This window comes from Ruditapes philippinarum, unplaced genomic scaffold, assembly GCF_026571515.1.
Source record: "Ruditapes philippinarum isolate M1 unplaced genomic scaffold, ASM2657151v2 ctg2791_1_1_1_1, whole genome shotgun sequence".
In the NCBI taxonomy this organism is placed as follows: Eukaryota; Metazoa; Mollusca; class Bivalvia; order Venerida; family Veneridae; genus Ruditapes; species Ruditapes philippinarum.
The window spans coordinates 24,475-40,977 of NW_026859068.1; the positions used below are offsets into that span (position 1 = coordinate 24,475).

The 16,503-nt window shown below is 35.6% G+C and overlaps 1 protein-coding gene across 1 annotated transcript in view; it reads left to right on the forward strand.

Moving 5' to 3' along the window:
* Window positions 1–16,503, forward strand: part of LOC132755059 (uncharacterized) — a 51,119-nt gene that overhangs the window by 16,693 nt on the left and 17,923 nt on the right. The window contains exons 5-12 of the mRNA XM_060745847.1: window positions 666–744; window positions 4,622–4,723; window positions 5,259–5,393; window positions 6,696–6,878; window positions 7,028–7,162; window positions 7,309–7,491; window positions 8,568–8,774; window positions 16,199–16,289. Of these exons, the coding sequence (XP_060601830.1) occupies window positions 4,625–4,723; window positions 5,259–5,393; window positions 6,696–6,878; window positions 7,028–7,162; window positions 7,309–7,491; window positions 8,568–8,774; window positions 16,199–16,289 (1,033 nt within the window). The 5' untranslated portion in view covers window positions 666–744; window positions 4,622–4,624. The remainder of the gene's footprint in view (window positions 1–665; window positions 745–4,621; window positions 4,724–5,258; window positions 5,394–6,695; window positions 6,879–7,027; window positions 7,163–7,308; window positions 7,492–8,567; window positions 8,775–16,198; window positions 16,290–16,503) is intronic.

Sequence of the window (16,503 nt, forward strand, 5' to 3'; positions counted from 1 at the left end):
CTGGAAGACTAATGGTTGGAATTCAATAAAACTTAATACAGTGATCAAGCACATTGAGAGGAAGCGCATGAATTCTCTTCTAATGTGTGACTATCAAGTTTGTTCAGATAAACATCCTGGGGACAAAATTGGCCCCGACCAGAGGGGGGGGGGGTCATTGTTTTTCCCTATATATAGTATAGTAAAAACTCAAAAAATTCTCTTACAGGTAGAGCTTAGATATTTATCATGATACATTTTCAAATGGGTGTCTACCAAATTTGTTCAAATAAAAGCCCGTGTTAAAATTGGCCCCGCTTTGGTGGCCTATATACAGGTGAGCAATTTCAGAGCCATCATGGCCCTCTTGTTGCATTACTTGTACTTGGGCATGAAATGTTTTAAAAAGGAAATAGAAAAGCCAACAGATCTTACCACTGTCTGCAAAGCCTGAGATAAACACTTTTTTAAGGATTGCCCCAGTTAAGATTTTGGTCATGTTGAGTCAAAAACAAGGTTCAAATATTTTTAGGCGAGTGCTATAGGACCATCATGTCCATTTGTTTAGTATAATCTTTGGTTTAACTGGGAACTCAACTGTAACTCGCAAACATTTCATGTTTGTCATTATATAGATTTTGTAGTGGACCCTTCCATTTTAAAGTATTGTTATTTTATTACTGCAGTTCTAGAAGCTGTGATGTAATTGTATCCTTGCCTTGTGTGAGACCTGTCCATTGTCAACTTGAAGTTAACGAGGGAAAAGTAAGTTGCTTAAACCTGTTACCTATATATTACTTCAATAATATTATTCTACAGGTGTTATATAATAGTTTTATATACAAAAAAATAACAGTGCATCAGTCAAGCTGTTTGAAAACTACTTTGTTTGATATAATGCTCATAAAAAATGTCAGGACACTTAATCCAATCTGTAATAAGCCTGGTATTTTGACAGTTATTTATGCAGGCATCTAGCAAATTATTAATGTCTATTGTACAGCAATAAAAATTGTCTTCTTTCTAGCTCATACTGTTTAATGTTTTAAAATATAAATTAAAGAAAGCCACATAGTGTCTGTTTTTTTAATCTTCAACTTCGAAATATGTCATATTTATGACTGAAATTGATGAAATTTCTATGAAACTCCTACTTTTCCTCCTTTTTGGGTAGAAATCCTTTTACAATTTTTTCCTACTTAATTGTCAAAGGTTGCTGGAAGGTCTGTTATTTAAAAAAAGCAGAACATACTATGCAAGTTACTACACAGTACACATTATGCTAGTCACTTTGCAGTACAGACTATGTAAGTCACTACACAGCACATACTATGCAAGTCACTATACAGGGCTTGAGCTGAGGGGGGGGGGAATTGGGCGAAGAAGTTGCCTTCGGATCAGTGACTTTGCCTAAAACAAATAGCTTTTCGTCCGGCGTCCAGCCGGCGTTTGTCCGTCCGTCGTCTGTAAACTTACTTGAAATGACATCTCCTCATAAACCACTAAGCCAATTTCATCCAAACTTCACAGGAATGTTCCTTTGGTGGTCACCTTTGAAAATTGTTCAAAGAATTTAATTCCATGCAGAACTCTGGCAACCAAAAGAAAAAACTTTAAAAATCTCCTTCTAGAAAACTCAAAGAGCTAGAGCTTAGATATTTTGCATGAAACATCTTCTAGTGAGTGTCTACCAAGTTTGTTCAAATAAAAGCCCTTGGGTCAAAATTGGCCCCGCCACAGCGGGTCATTGATTTTCCCTATATGCCTATTGTAAAAACTTAATAAAAGCTTCTTTTAAAAAAAACCAAAGAGCTAGAGCTAAGATATTTAACATGAAGCATGTTCAAATGGATGTCTACCAAGTTTGATCAAATAAAAGCCCTGGGGTCAAAATTGGCCCTGCCCCAGGGGGTCATTGATTTTCCCTATCTGCATATAGTAAAAACTTAAAAAATCATCTTTTAAAGAACCCAAAGAGCTAGAGCTAAGATATTTAGCATGAAACATGTTCTAATGGATGTCTACCAAGTTTGTTCAAATAAAAGCCCTGGGGTCAAAATTGGCCCCGCCCCGGGGGTCATTGATTTTCCTTATAGTGTATAGCACTGCAAACTTAAAAAAATCTTCTTTTAGAGAACCCAAAGAGCTAGAGCTAAGATATTTAGCATGAAACTTCTTCTAATGGGTGTCTACCAAGTTTGTTCAAATAAAAGCCCTGGGGTTTAAACTTGCCCCGTTCCTGGGGCCTATATACAGGTGAGCGACTTCAGGGCCATCATGGCCCTCTTGATGGCCCTCTTGTTAAATGATCTGTGATACCTGTTTACAATTCTAGGTCCGTTAACAATTTGTTTACTTCTCAATTACAACCAATTACCGTTAGTCCACTAGTTAAGAAAGCATGTCAACATCAACAAAAGTCTTACACACACAGCAAGGCAAGAGTTCACTATGTATATCTTTTTTGTATTCATGTATTCATGCGATTGAGGAATCAGAACGCGCATTGGATTGACCAATTAGTGACACACTAACATACTGCAGCTATTTGTTGACAATAACACAAAATGGCGACAGATTTAATCAATTTTTGCCGATTGCATCATTAAAGACACCCACATATACATAATTGTTGATAATTGTTGATGCGTTTTGGCCAATCTGACTGATAAAAGACGCCAATGGCAAGTGGCACTGCTCTATTTGCCCTGAAAATTGTTACCAACTAAATATACTCACATGTAGTATATTTTTATTGTGCGTGCTTTAGGTATACATTTATGAAAAGAAGATTTATAGTAGAAATTTCTTATTTAAAAGGTGTTTCTTATTGTTTAGGGGTGGGGGGTGGGAGGCATTTAGATTTACCAAAGTCTATCCTTCCATCCGTCCGTTCTCTTAGTTGTCGCATGTAACTCAAAAAGTATTTGACCTAGAATCATGAAACTTAACAGGAATGTTGATCAGCATGTACAGTTGTGCACCTGAATATTTTGGTGTGGTTTTATTTTATTCAGTATTTTTAGAGTTATTGCCCTTGACTTAGTAAAAATTTGTAATTTTCAACTTGTGTCACACGTAACTCAAAAAGTATTTGATATAGAGTCATGAAACTTTACAGGAAATGTTGATCAGCATGTGTAGTTGTGCACCAGGTATTTTTGTGTGGATATATTTAGTATTTTTAGAGTTATTGCCCTTGAAGTCTCCTCACTTCTCCCTAAGTCACCTAGAGGGAGAAGTCACTTCTCCCTAAAATTTTGACCTAGCTCAAGCCCTGCAATACACACTATGCAAGTCACTACACAGTACACACTCATGATGCAAGTCTGACATGTGCAGTATACACTATGCAAGTCACTACACAGTACATACTATGCAAGTCATTATGCAGTACACACTATGCAAGTCACTACACAGTACACACTATGCAAGTCACTACATTGTATATATATTATAGTTAACACAGACTGTTAGTCACTACATGTATCAATTGACCATGTACCTCTATGGCATATTTTAGTACATTATGTCCCCCCCATCTATTTGTCCTCATTTGGCTTGTACAGCTGGCATGTTTTTTGCACCGTTGCACAAAATGGCAGCAAGAGCAAAAAATAGAAATATCTTGTCTAGCTTTCACAGCCCAAACAGCCAGGTGAACTTCAACAAAACTGGAAAGGATTGATTTTTACCAAGCCTTGTTGCATGTATTGTTAGCTTGTTCTGCTTAGCTGAACTAAGTGGCCACTAGAGCTAAATATAGATCAATCTTGTTCAGTATTCACACTACTGGGTAGATTTTGATGGAACTTTAAGAGAGTGATGAATACAAAGACTTGTTAGGCACATTGCTAGCACATTCTTCTCCACTGTACAAAATGGTCACAAAATTCATCAAGTTGAAGAGCTAAAAATAGTAAAATCTTGCTTGGCTTTCACTCCTCGAAGTGCTGGCAGATTTTGACAAAACTTCACAGTTCTGATCATTACTAAGCCTGTTGCACATTATTGGCAGGTTTTGTTCAGCTGCACAAAATGTCTCAACTTCTCTGTTAAATTACTGTGTAAGTGGTTAAGTTTGTGATGTGGAAATATTTGCGATTTTTACGAATTGAAATTATTGTTAAAGTTTGGTTTTAACAAATCACAAATGTTTCAATGAAACACTGTATGTGTTAACAACACAACAGGTCATTCATTTAACAAAAGAATGTTTCAAAATATGACAAAGATGTGTGATCAGGTCCTTTCTCAAAGTAACAATGTATATTTAAAATAATTTTAATGAAGGTATTGAATAGAATGATTTACAATAGTCGCATATTCATAACATGCACCTGCTTAATTGATGATATCACAGAAACAGTTATAAATTCAAGAACTCATATTTTCATGAATATTTCCACACACAAAATGTCCACTTTCTGACAATTGCAAAATTTTCGTGACTGATAAATATCCAGTAGAAGGGAGGTCGGGGAAGAGGGGATACAAAAATAGTGTGACATGTTTTTGCTTCTATGAAAGAACCTGTGCATTTATTATATGTATAGGTTATCATTACTTGTATAAATTGCAGAAAGGAAATAAAGGCAAACATTTCAAGAATTTATATTTTAAATTTAATGTTCTTTCATAGGTGATGTTAACAGACTTCAGTTGTGGTAGTAGTGAGAGACTTTTGAATTGGGGAGAGGAATTCACCATTCTTGACAGGACTTTCCGTCTAGAGAAATGGAAGGCATGTTGATTTGTTTTGACAGATTTTTTTTTTTAATGCGTTTATTTAAGGTCACTGCCGGACCATGGGCGACCATACACTCAAGTCGGGCCATCCTAGAGCGTCCAGCCGAGACTTTTCGTTGATTTTTTCTAGCTTTATTGGTGGAAGAAGACCTCAGGTGCCCCTCTGGGCATTATTTCAGGCACGAGTGGGCACTTGGGTAGAACCACCGACCTTCCATAAGCCAGCTGGACGGCTTCCTCACCGGATTGAGGATCGAACCTACAGCTGTGAGGGACCTGTGATCTCAAGTCAGCGACCTTAACCACCCGGCCACGTGGGGCCCCTTGTTTTGACAGATTATTGTTATTTGCCCTTTAGATTAATATACATTTGCAATAACTTGTCATATTAAATACTTCGAATGTGGCAAAATGAGCTTTAAAGTAAAGTTTGATCCACAGTGTAGAATGGTTTATATAGACTTGCAGAGGAAAAATTGTAGGAATTAATCACAGTCAGTGTAAAGACAAGTTGCCAATTTTACTTTCAGGCATCAGAGAAAGATGAGGGTTGCTTGGCTACCAGTGATGAGGGAGGTCTGGCAACAAGCAATGAGCATAATCTCAAGCTCATAAACAGACAGGAGGAAGACATAGATGCACTGGAAATAGAAGGCAAAGAGGAGGTATGTACATTTTTATGTGATCTAAAGAATTTCGGGCATATTATGGTATACCCCCTGGCATCCATCTGTCTGTCTATTCATACGAACCCAGAGGTACTTTAAGATCAGTGAGTAACAGTTAATTCTCTTTGATCCAATTCATTCAGTTTTTACTTGTGTGTCTGTTTTCATGCCTTGTGTGACTAAAAATGACCAAAAAGATCAAAGGAAAAGTCACTTAAGTACCATTTTGTGAGTACGTCCGTCAATCTGCCTGTCCATCCGTTAGCTATTTGGTTACCGGAGCATAACTTAAGGTTTCATATGGCCCACAATATTCAAACTTCGTAGGATGATTGTCCATATTGGGTAGAATACCTCTATTGATTTTTGGGTCACAAGGTCAAGGTTACTTTCACCCTAAAACTGAAAACAATATCCGGAGCATAACTTAAGTTCTGTTTGGCCCACAGTGTTCAAACTTCATATGATGATTGTCTATGTTGGATAGAAGACTCTTTTTGACTTTGGGGTCACAAGGTCAAAGGTCAAGGTCATTATGACTTTAAAACTAAAAACAGTTTCCGGAGCATAACTTATGTTTTATAAAGCCCGCAATATTCAAACTTCATAGGATAATTGTCCATATTGGGTAGAGGACCTCTATAAATTTTGGGGTTGCAAGTCAAAAATCAAGGTCACTTTTACCTTAAAACTGTAAACAGTTTCCAGAATATAACTTAAGTTCCATTTGGCCCACAGTGTTCAAACTTCATAGGATGATTGTCCATATTGGATAGAAATCCCCTATTGATTTTGGGGTCACAACGTCAAAAGTCAAGGTCACTATTACTTTAAAACTGAAAACAATTTCCAGAGTATGACATAAGGTCTATTTGGTCCATAATATTCAAACTTCATAGGATGATTGTCCATATTAGGCAGAACACCCCTCTTGATTTTAGAGTCACATGGACAAAGTTCAAGGTTGCTATTACTTCAAAACTAAAAACAGTTTCCAGAGCAAAACTTTAGTTCTATTTGGCCCACAGTATTCAAACTTTAAAGGAGGATTGCTTTTTGAAGAAGGTTAAACTTTATTTATGTAATGTCTTACAAATGCTTCATTCTCCTAAAAAAGAAAAAAAAAAAGATTTCGGGCATATAATGCCCCGCCTAGCGGTGCTCTTGTTATTTTAAGGCAGTTATGGAACTTAATCAGATATAAACAAAAGTTTCAAAAACAGTTGTACATTCCTTGCTGTGTTTCGGGGTATTTATCACATTCAGTGATAGCTCACTAATTGCCAATTTTACTTTCAGGCATCAGAGATAGATGAGAGAGGCATGGCAGCTGGTGATGAGAGAGGCATGGCCACTGGTGATGAGGAAGGCATAGCAATTGGCGATGAGGGAGGTCTGGCAACAAACAATGAGCATAATCTCAAGCTCATTTACAGACAGGAGGAAGACATAGATGCACTGGAAATAGAAGGCAAAGAGGAGGTGTGTACATTTTTATGTTATCAAAATTCTGGAACTTTGAATTTAAGATATAAGCAAAAGTTTTAAGAACAGTTGTACATTCCTTGCTGTGTTTAAGGGGTATTTATCACGTCAAGTGATAGCTCACTAATTGCCAATTTTACTTTCAGGCATCAGAGATAGATGAGAGAGGCATGGCAGCTGGTGATGAGAGAGGTCTGGCAACAAGCAATGAGCATAACCTCAAGCTCATTAACAGAACGGAGGAAGAAATAGATGCACTGGAAATAGAAGGCAAAGAGAAGGTGTGTACATTTTTATGTTATCGAAATTATGGAACTTAATAAGAGAATAAACATAAGTTTCAAAAACACTTGTACATTCCTTGCTGTGTTTTAGGGGTATTTATCACATTCAGTGATTGCTCACTAATTGCCAATTTTACTTTCAGGCATCAGAGATAGATGAGAGAGGCATGGCAGCTGGTGATGAGAGAGGTCTGGCCACTGGTGATGAGGAAGGCATAGCAATTGGCGATGAGGGAGGTCTGGCAACAAACAATGAGCATAATCTCAAGCTCATTAACAGACAGGAGGAAGACATAGATGCACTGGAAATAGAAGGCAAAGAGGAGGTGTGTACATTTTTATGTTATCGAAATTATGGAACTTTGAATTTAAGATATAAGCAAAAGTTTTAAGAACAGTTGTACATTCCTTGCTGTGTTTAAGGGGTATTTATCACGTCAAGTGATAGCTCACTAATTGCCAATTTTACTTTCAGGCATCAGAGATAGATGAGAGAGGCATGGCTGCTGGTGATGAGAGAGGTATGGCCACTGGTGATGAGGAAGGCATAGCAATTGGCGATGAGGGAGGTCTGGCAACAAACAATGAGCATAATCTCAAGCTCATTTACAGACAGGAGGAAGACATAGATGCACTGGAAATAGAAGGCAAAGAGAAAGTGTGTACATTTTTATGTTATCGAAATTATGGAACTTAATAAGATATAAACATAAGTTTCAAAAACACTTGTACATTCCTTGCTGTGTTTTAGCGGTATTTATCACATTCAGTGATAGCTCACTAATTGCCAATTTTACTTTCAGGCATCAGAGATAGATGAGAGAGGCATGGCAGCTGGTGATGAGAGAGGTCTGGCAACAAGCAATGAGCATAACCTCAACAGACAGGAGGAAGAAATTGATGCACTGGAAATAGAAGGCAAAGAGAAGGTGTGTACATTTTTATGTTAGGGCAGTTATGGAACTTAATAAGATATAAACATAAGTTTCAAAAACAGTTGTACATTCCTTCCTGTGTTTTAGGGGTATTTATCACATTATGTTATAGCTCACTAATTGCCAATTCTACTTTCAGGCATCAGAGATAGATGAGAGAGGCATGGCAGCTGGTGATGAGAGAGGCATGGCCACTGGTGACGAGGAAGGCATAGCAATTGGCGATGAGGGAGGTCTGGCAACAAACAATGAGCATAATCTCAAGCTCATTAACAGACAGGAGGAAGAAATAGATGCACTGGAAATAGAAGGCAAAGAGAAGGTGTGTACATTTTTATGTTAAGGCAGTTATGGAACTTAATCAGATATAAACATAAGTTTCAAAAACAGTTGTACATTCCTTGCTGTAATTTTGGAGTATTTATCACAACAAGTGATAGCTCACTAATTGCCAATTTTACTTTCAGGCATCAGAGATAGATAAGGGTGGCATTGCAGCCAGTGATGAGCAAGGCATGGCAACAGGTGATGAAGGAGGAGTGGCAATTGGCGATGAGGAAGGTCTGGCAACCAGCGATGAGGAAGACATGGCAATTAGTGATGAAAATAATATTGAGGACATAGAATTGCAGGAGGAAGACAGAGATGCACTTGAAGTGGAAAGCACAGAGGAGGTATGTACATTTTAAGATTGACATTTATTCTACCAAAACAACTTAACAATAAAAAAAAACGTGTGAGTGGAACCGAAGCATTTATGATTGTGAATTTAGGGCTTAAATCCTCACCTGAGCACTTCATGTGGGATTTTTTTATCTGTTTTTATAGCCTATATGTGGTCTTGTTCCCAATTCCAAAAAGTATACATTTTTCCAAATTTGAATTTGTAAGTTCAAAATTAACATTTAAAAAAAAAAGTTTGTCAAAATCTGACAATAACAAAGATAGTAGACTTTTTACTTCAAAGGTATTAAAGTAGTGCCATATCTAGCATGATAATGAGAAAGTAATGTTGCTAGATTATGTGATCAAGTTTCCAAATTTTACTAATTTATGCGCTAAAATTTCCAATTACATGTGTATAAATCATAATCCCAAGACACTGAGAAAAAACCCTGAAGTGATTCCTTGCAGAACTCTGGCAACGGCAACCTAACGGAAAAGGATTGTTAATCCTCTACACTAATCACTGGTTCAATTTGAAAAAATAAAATGAGTGACCCTGTACCAAATTTTATTTAGTCAATAAACATGGCTGCCAGGGGGTTTGGCAGTGCATTAACAATTGGCCATTTTCTTGTTATTCTTTGGTGGTATGGCTAAAGTAGAATCAATAACTACCATGTACACGCTAGATACTATAAGCTACATGAAGGCGTATTGAATATGGTTTTGATCCTGTGTTCTGAAAGTAAGAGTTATAAAATGGAAGCTACTGTATTCCTAGAATTTTCTCCATTTAATTTTTTAACTTATTGATTCTTTTAGTATTACCTTTGTTATTATAAATAATATTTACTCTAGACTTAATAAAAATAATTGTTTTTGTCATTTCTCACATCATGCATAACAAGGTTCATAACCCTAGCATCTTTTTTCAAGAGTTATTTCCTCTTTGAACTTATGATTTTACTTTAAAACATCAATTTCTTTTTACATGCCTGAAAGAATTTTGGGCATATTATTTTATACCCTCTGGCGTCCGTCCGTTTGTCTTATTAGTCCATCCATCTGTCCTTCCATCCATTAGCAATTTGGTTTTCGAGGCATAACTTTAGTTCAATTTGGCCCACAGTATTCAAACTTGTCCATATTGGGTAGAAGACCCCTATTGATTTTGGGGTGACAAGGTCAAAGGTCAAGGTCACAATCACCTTAAACAGAGCATAACTTAAGTTCCGTTTTGCCCACAATATTTAAACTTCATAGGATGTGTGTCTATACTGGGTAGAAGACCCCTATTTTTTTTTTGGGGGGGGGGGGGTCACAAGGTCAAAGGTCACTATTACCTTAAAACTGAAAACAGTTTCTGGAACATAACTTAAGTTCTATTTGGCCCACGGTGTTCAAACTTCATAGGATCATTGTCCATATTGGGTAAAGGACCTCTTGATTTTGGGGTCACAAGGTAAAAGTTCAAGGTCACTTTTACCTTAAAACTGAAAACAGTTTCCAGGGCATGAATTAAGTTATATTTGGCCCACAATATTCAAACTTAATGTGATGTTGTCCTTATTTGGTAGAAGACCATATAGATTATGGGGTCACAAGGTCAAAGGTCAAGGTCACTACAACTTTAAAACTGAAAACAGTTTCCGGAGCATAACTTATGTTCCGTGTGGCCCACAATATTCAAACTTCATGTGATGTTGTCCATGTAGGGTAGAAGACCCCTATTGATTTTGGGGTCACAAGGTCAGAGGTCAAGGTCACTATTACTTTAAAACTGAAAACAGTTTCCGGAGCATAACTTAAGATCTCTTTAGCCCACAATATTCAAACTTTATAAGATGATTGTCCATATTGGGTAGAAGACCCCTATTGATTGACATTGTATTTAGAGACCACTCAAGGGACTGCCAAAACGTGGTCTCTTAATAGAATTCTGGAAAATTTGAGACTTTTTATTATAAGTCATAGATATAATAACATCTTTTTTATAAAAACAGAAACTATACAATGTTACGTATGTATTTCAGTTTTATAATTACATTTATGCCTTTTTTAAAAAAAAGTCATCAATATTGTTTGATTTGTTTTTTAGTAGAAATTTGTGTACAAATGTGATCTATGCTCATAATACTTTCAACAGTCATTTTGACCATGAAACAAAGCATATTGTCTTATATTTTTAATATGTTCATACACATCTTCTGCTGAACATACTTTAGAATCATCAGCCAGAGCTCCAGATAATTTTTTATGCAATGAGTTTTAAACTTCTTGATTTTTTTCAACAATCAGTTTTCACACTATTTCGATTTCAAATTCAGAAAGATTTTTAGAGATCAAGGTTTTTTTTGTCTTTTTTTGTCGAAGGGTCATATTTAATGGGATACTACATGTATTCTGTAAAGCATCATACCATCAGCAATGAAAGGCTCGGTTCTGTAATGTTTAGTTCACTACGTTTTTGCGTTTTTATTTCGACTACAATCAATGACATTTGCTATTTACTCAGACTTAATGTTGTCCTGATTGTCTCTGAAAGTCGATAACTAATTGGACCAACCCAAAATCAGCCACAATCGATAGTCCTTTTTAAAAATCGGTAATTTTCAGTGTTCTACCACCACTGAATTGCTTATACTATTTTGTGAAAACTACAATGTACTTTGGAAAATTATAGTGTGTAATGACATAATATTATAAATAACATAATAATAATGACATAATACATATCTACTGTAGTTAAATTACTGATCTGCAATATTTTGACTAGTTGACTAGTACTAATATTGACTGTCATAAAGTCGTACATTGTTTAATACAAAAATTGCTTGTCACAAGGTTGTATTAGGTATTTTTGTTGTTTGTTTTGAATTCAAAGAGTAAATCTTACTTTGATCTTGGAGACAAGAGTTTACTCTCAAAATATGGCCACTATGGTATTAAAAAATACATACAAGGATTGGTACCTTAAAAGAAAATAGGACCATAAAAAATGCAATAATACTATCGGCAGATAATCGATTTGGGTGGTCCGATTATCGATAGAGATTTTTGAGTCCGATACCCAACACTACTCAGACTCAATTCTATGCACGATTTCCTCATACAATTTATCCGGTCTTATTAGTTGTCTGTCTTTTTTTAGCTATATCTGACGTCATTTTCGATAAAGGAGTTCACTCTGAGCATATGACAAAACTATGCAAATGCGGTGTTGCGATGCGTTATTGCTCTGACAAAATATGTCACAATAAATATTACGATCGGAAAATCCGATTTTGAAACCATTGCAATTGTTATTCATTTTGGTTTTTAAATGACGATTATTTGTGACCAATGATTATGAAAAATATTTGTTTTTTTGCTTGTACACATCTAACCTACTCGCTTAACACTTGTGAGAATGCCCGCAGGGACGATTGTTTGTCACCGCCGTTTAATAGATACTTTAACACTTAATTTTGTACATTTGGGCCGATGTTTAATGGAATTAAATTAAACAGTAGAAATCATTGGGAACGATTTTATGCGGTCGCTTAATAAAAAAGTCGCTTGAGAAAGGTGGACGCATTTAGTACCATGCCAACTGTAGTTTATCGCATAATAAGTTTAGCAAGATTGTGTTTGTAGGCTGTAAATTTAATATGAAAACACATAAATTAATTTTTATAAAAGTTTTTGATGAAAAACGCAGAAATTGAATTTGCAAAAAATCAACATACCCATTTTCAGCACAAAACGCAAAAATTTGCACCCACAGAAATAACTAGTTATATGGTACTCTGATGTGCAAAAATATAGAACATTTGAGTGCTTTCTTGATACTGATACAGAAACACATTTTGATAACATAATTGATTTTCTTTCATAGTTTTGTCTTCCTTACTGCGTCTAGTTGTGCCCCCACGTTAGTGGCGGGCATTTATCCCCAAACAACCAATTTTCAATCACAACCTAAATTCAAACACATTCTTAATTATGTGGCACTGATGTCATGCCTGACTAAATTGCATAAAGTCACATGTTGTTTTAACTTCAAAACTTGCAGGAATGCCACACTTGATTAATTGTCAGATATTATCAGAAAAACAATAAGAAACTGTTAGTTTTAAGTGACACAATATGAATTGTTCAACTTTCATTATATCCGAAAAGTCACTTGTTTAAAATAGTGGTAAAAATTTTTCCAAGCAAGTTAATTTTTTCATAAAGTATTGGCTAAAGAGTTTTACCATTTACCTCAGTCCTAGGTGTATTTAAACATTTATTTATATGATGTACCACTAAATATTCATCAGATTTTACATGGGGGGTCCTTATTAATAAAATCTTATATTGTTATCAAATTTTTTCATGTGATGATTGTAGAATAATTGTTTTGTAAGCAAGACCAGCTGGCACATCTAGACAAGTTTCCATATTTGCTAATATTATAAAGTATGGAAGGTAAAATGGCTGTAAATATTCAATGCATTTATCATTTTGCACCCCAAATAGCATACTAAGAAATGACACCTTTAACTGCCTTTTTATACACATTAACAGTAGTCATACCAATACATTGTGCTGTACATATGTTATAACATTTAGTGTAAGTTTTTTAAAATCTTAAAAAAAACTGTTTAAAATCGTTGAATAGACTATTGTGAAATTTTCTACAATTTTAAGTGGCCCTGATTTATCTTTAACAAATTTTCCATGGTGATTACCCTGCTGTTTGAATTTAGGTTAAAATATTCCTGGGAGTGACCCGAGTAGGTCGTATTGTTTTTATTGGATTTCTAATAAAGACTTTTTGAAACTGTACAAACCTGAAAATGAATAAGTGTTGATAGATGCATTAATAGCTAAAATAAATTTAACATATAATTTCCCCTTCCATTTATTATTGGCTAAAAATGGCTTAACTGATTGAATATTGGTTGTCCCGGGATAGATTTACCCTTGTCTGTCCGTCCGTCCGTCCTTCCATCCGTCCGTTCACTTTTGTGTCGCACGTAACTCAAAAAGTATTTGATCTAGAGTCATGAAACTTTACAGGAATGTTGATCAGCATGTGTTATTGTGCACCTGGGTATTTTCGTGTGGATATTTTTAGTATTTTCAGAGTTATTGCCCTTGACTTAGTAAAATTTTGCAATTTTCAACTTATGTCGCACATAACTCAAAAAGTATTTGACCTACAGTCATGTTACTTTACAGGAATATTGATCAGCATGTGCAGTTGTGCACCAGGTATTTTACTCTGGATTTATTTAGTATTTTTAGAGTTATTGCCCTTGACTTAGAAAATTTTTGCAATTTTCAACTTGTGTCGCAAGTTACTCAAAAAGGATTTGACATAGTCATTAGACCTTATGGGCAGGTTGCTCAGCATATGTAGATTTGCACCTGGGGTTTAGCTTGTGGATTAATCCAGTAGAGTTTTTTCCCTTGACTTAGTAAAAAGATTGACAGAACAGTGGCACGGTGGGGGCACCCGTGTCCTATGGACATATTTTTAGTATTTAATTAGCTTCGGTCTAGTCTTTAATTAGCTTCACTGCTTTCTATGACAGCTCTTGTTTTGAATAGTGTTGAAGGTTCTTGCAAGTCTTTCAAGAATGGTTTTATCCTCAATTTTAAAGATCAAATTTCCATACCTCCAGACAATGCATCTTCAACCTTTGATGTCATTATTGTAAAATATTTTTGAGAGATACACTGCATTAAATTTTACATATGACCCCAATGTTTCAGTGAGGGCAGTATTTTTGTATTTTTATTCTACGCAATGCCATTAACAAAAAAGTTAATCAACTTTTTAGCTCACCTGTCACAAAGTGACAGGGTGAGCTTTTGTGATCGCTTTTCTTCTGGCGTCCGTCTGGCGTCCGTCCGGCGTTCGTAAACTTTTACTTTAAATGACATCTCCTCATAAACCACTTAGCCAATTTCATCCAAACTACACAGGAATGTTCCTTTGGTGGTCACCAAATTTAACAGAATTTAATTCCATGCAGAAATCTGGTTGCCATGGCAACTAAAAGAAAAAACTTAAAATATCTTCTTCTAAAAACACAAAGAGCTAGAGCTTGATTTTTGGCATGAAACATCTTCTGGTGAGTGTCTACTAAGTTTGTTCAAATAAAAGCCCTTGGGTCAAAATTGGCGGGGCCCCAGGGGGTCATTGATTTTCCCTATATGCATATAGTAAAAACTTTAAAAAAATTTCTTTTAAAGAACCCAAAGAGCTAGAGCTAAGATATTTAACATGAAACATCTTCTAATGGGTGTCTACCAAGATTGTTCAAATAAAAGCCCTGGGGTCAAAATTGGCCCCGTCCCAGGGGGTCATTGATTTTCCCTATATACATATAGTAAAAACTTTAAAAACATTTCTTTTAAAGAACCAAAAGAGCTAGAGCTAAGATATTTAGCATGAAACATCTTCTAATGGATGTCTATCAAGTTTGTTCAAATAAAAGTCCTGGGGTCAAAGTTGGCCCCACCCCAGGGGGTCATTGATTTTCCATATATACATGGAATAAAAACTTAAAAAAATCTTCTTTTAAAGAACCCAAAGAGCTAGAGCTAAGATATTTAGTATGAAACATCCTCTAATTGAATGTCTACCAAGTTTGTTCAAATAAAAGCCCTGGGGTCAAAATTTGCCCGGCCCTGGGGGTCATTGATTTTCCAAATTTCCTTATATGTTTATAGGAAAAACTTAAAAAAACTTCTTTGGAAAAAACCAAATAGCTAGAGTTTAGATATTAAGCATGAAACATCAAATAAAAGCCCTGGGGTCAAAATTGGCCCCACCCCGGAGGTCATTCATTTTCCCAATATGTGTAAAACTATAGCAAAAATTGAAAAATCGTCTTTGAAAAAACTCAAATAGCTAGAGTTTAGATATTAAGCACCAAGTATGTTCTAGTGAGTGTCTTCAAAGTTTGTTCAAATAAAAGCCCTGGAGTCAAAATTGGCCCCGCCCCGGGGGACATTGATTTTCCTTATACGAGTAGAGTTTATATATTAAGCATGAAACATTTTCTAGTAAGTGTCTACAAAGATTGTTCAAATAAAAGCCCTGGGGTCAAAACTGGCCCTGCCCCAGGTGTGTCATTGTTTTTAACTATGTGTACAGAAAAAACTTTAAAAAATCTTTTAAAAATCCCAACGAGCTAGACTTTAGATGTTTAGCATGAAAAAACTTCTAATGGTTGTCTACAAAGTTTGTTCAAATAAAAGCCCCGGGCTTTAAACTGGCCCCGCTCCAGGGGGTCTATGTACAGGTGAGCGACTTCAGGGCCCTCTTGTTACAAAAATATTTTGTCAAAAAAATTTATTTGTATATAATCATTGCTTGATTAAATTTACTTTATATATTATTTTTTATATCTGATAAGTATATTTTTTTACTTATTATTTTTCATTATTTCAGGATTACGATGGTGATGACAATGACGACGTAAATGATTCGGATTATGTTGCTGAGTCTGATGAGGGAGATTCCACTGATGAAGATTTGTCAGGTACATGCATGTTTTTTTTGGTGAAATTATTTTGTATGCAATGGCATGCATGTATGTCTGGCCTGTTAAAATATTGTTAGGAATATATTGGTCATTATTTTCCCAAAACAAAGATTTAGGGGTATAAAGAAGTCACCCTGTGGTCGGTACAACTGTCCGTTGCAATTTCCTTGGCCGGAGCTTGACTTGAAGACTTATGGTTGGAATTCAATAT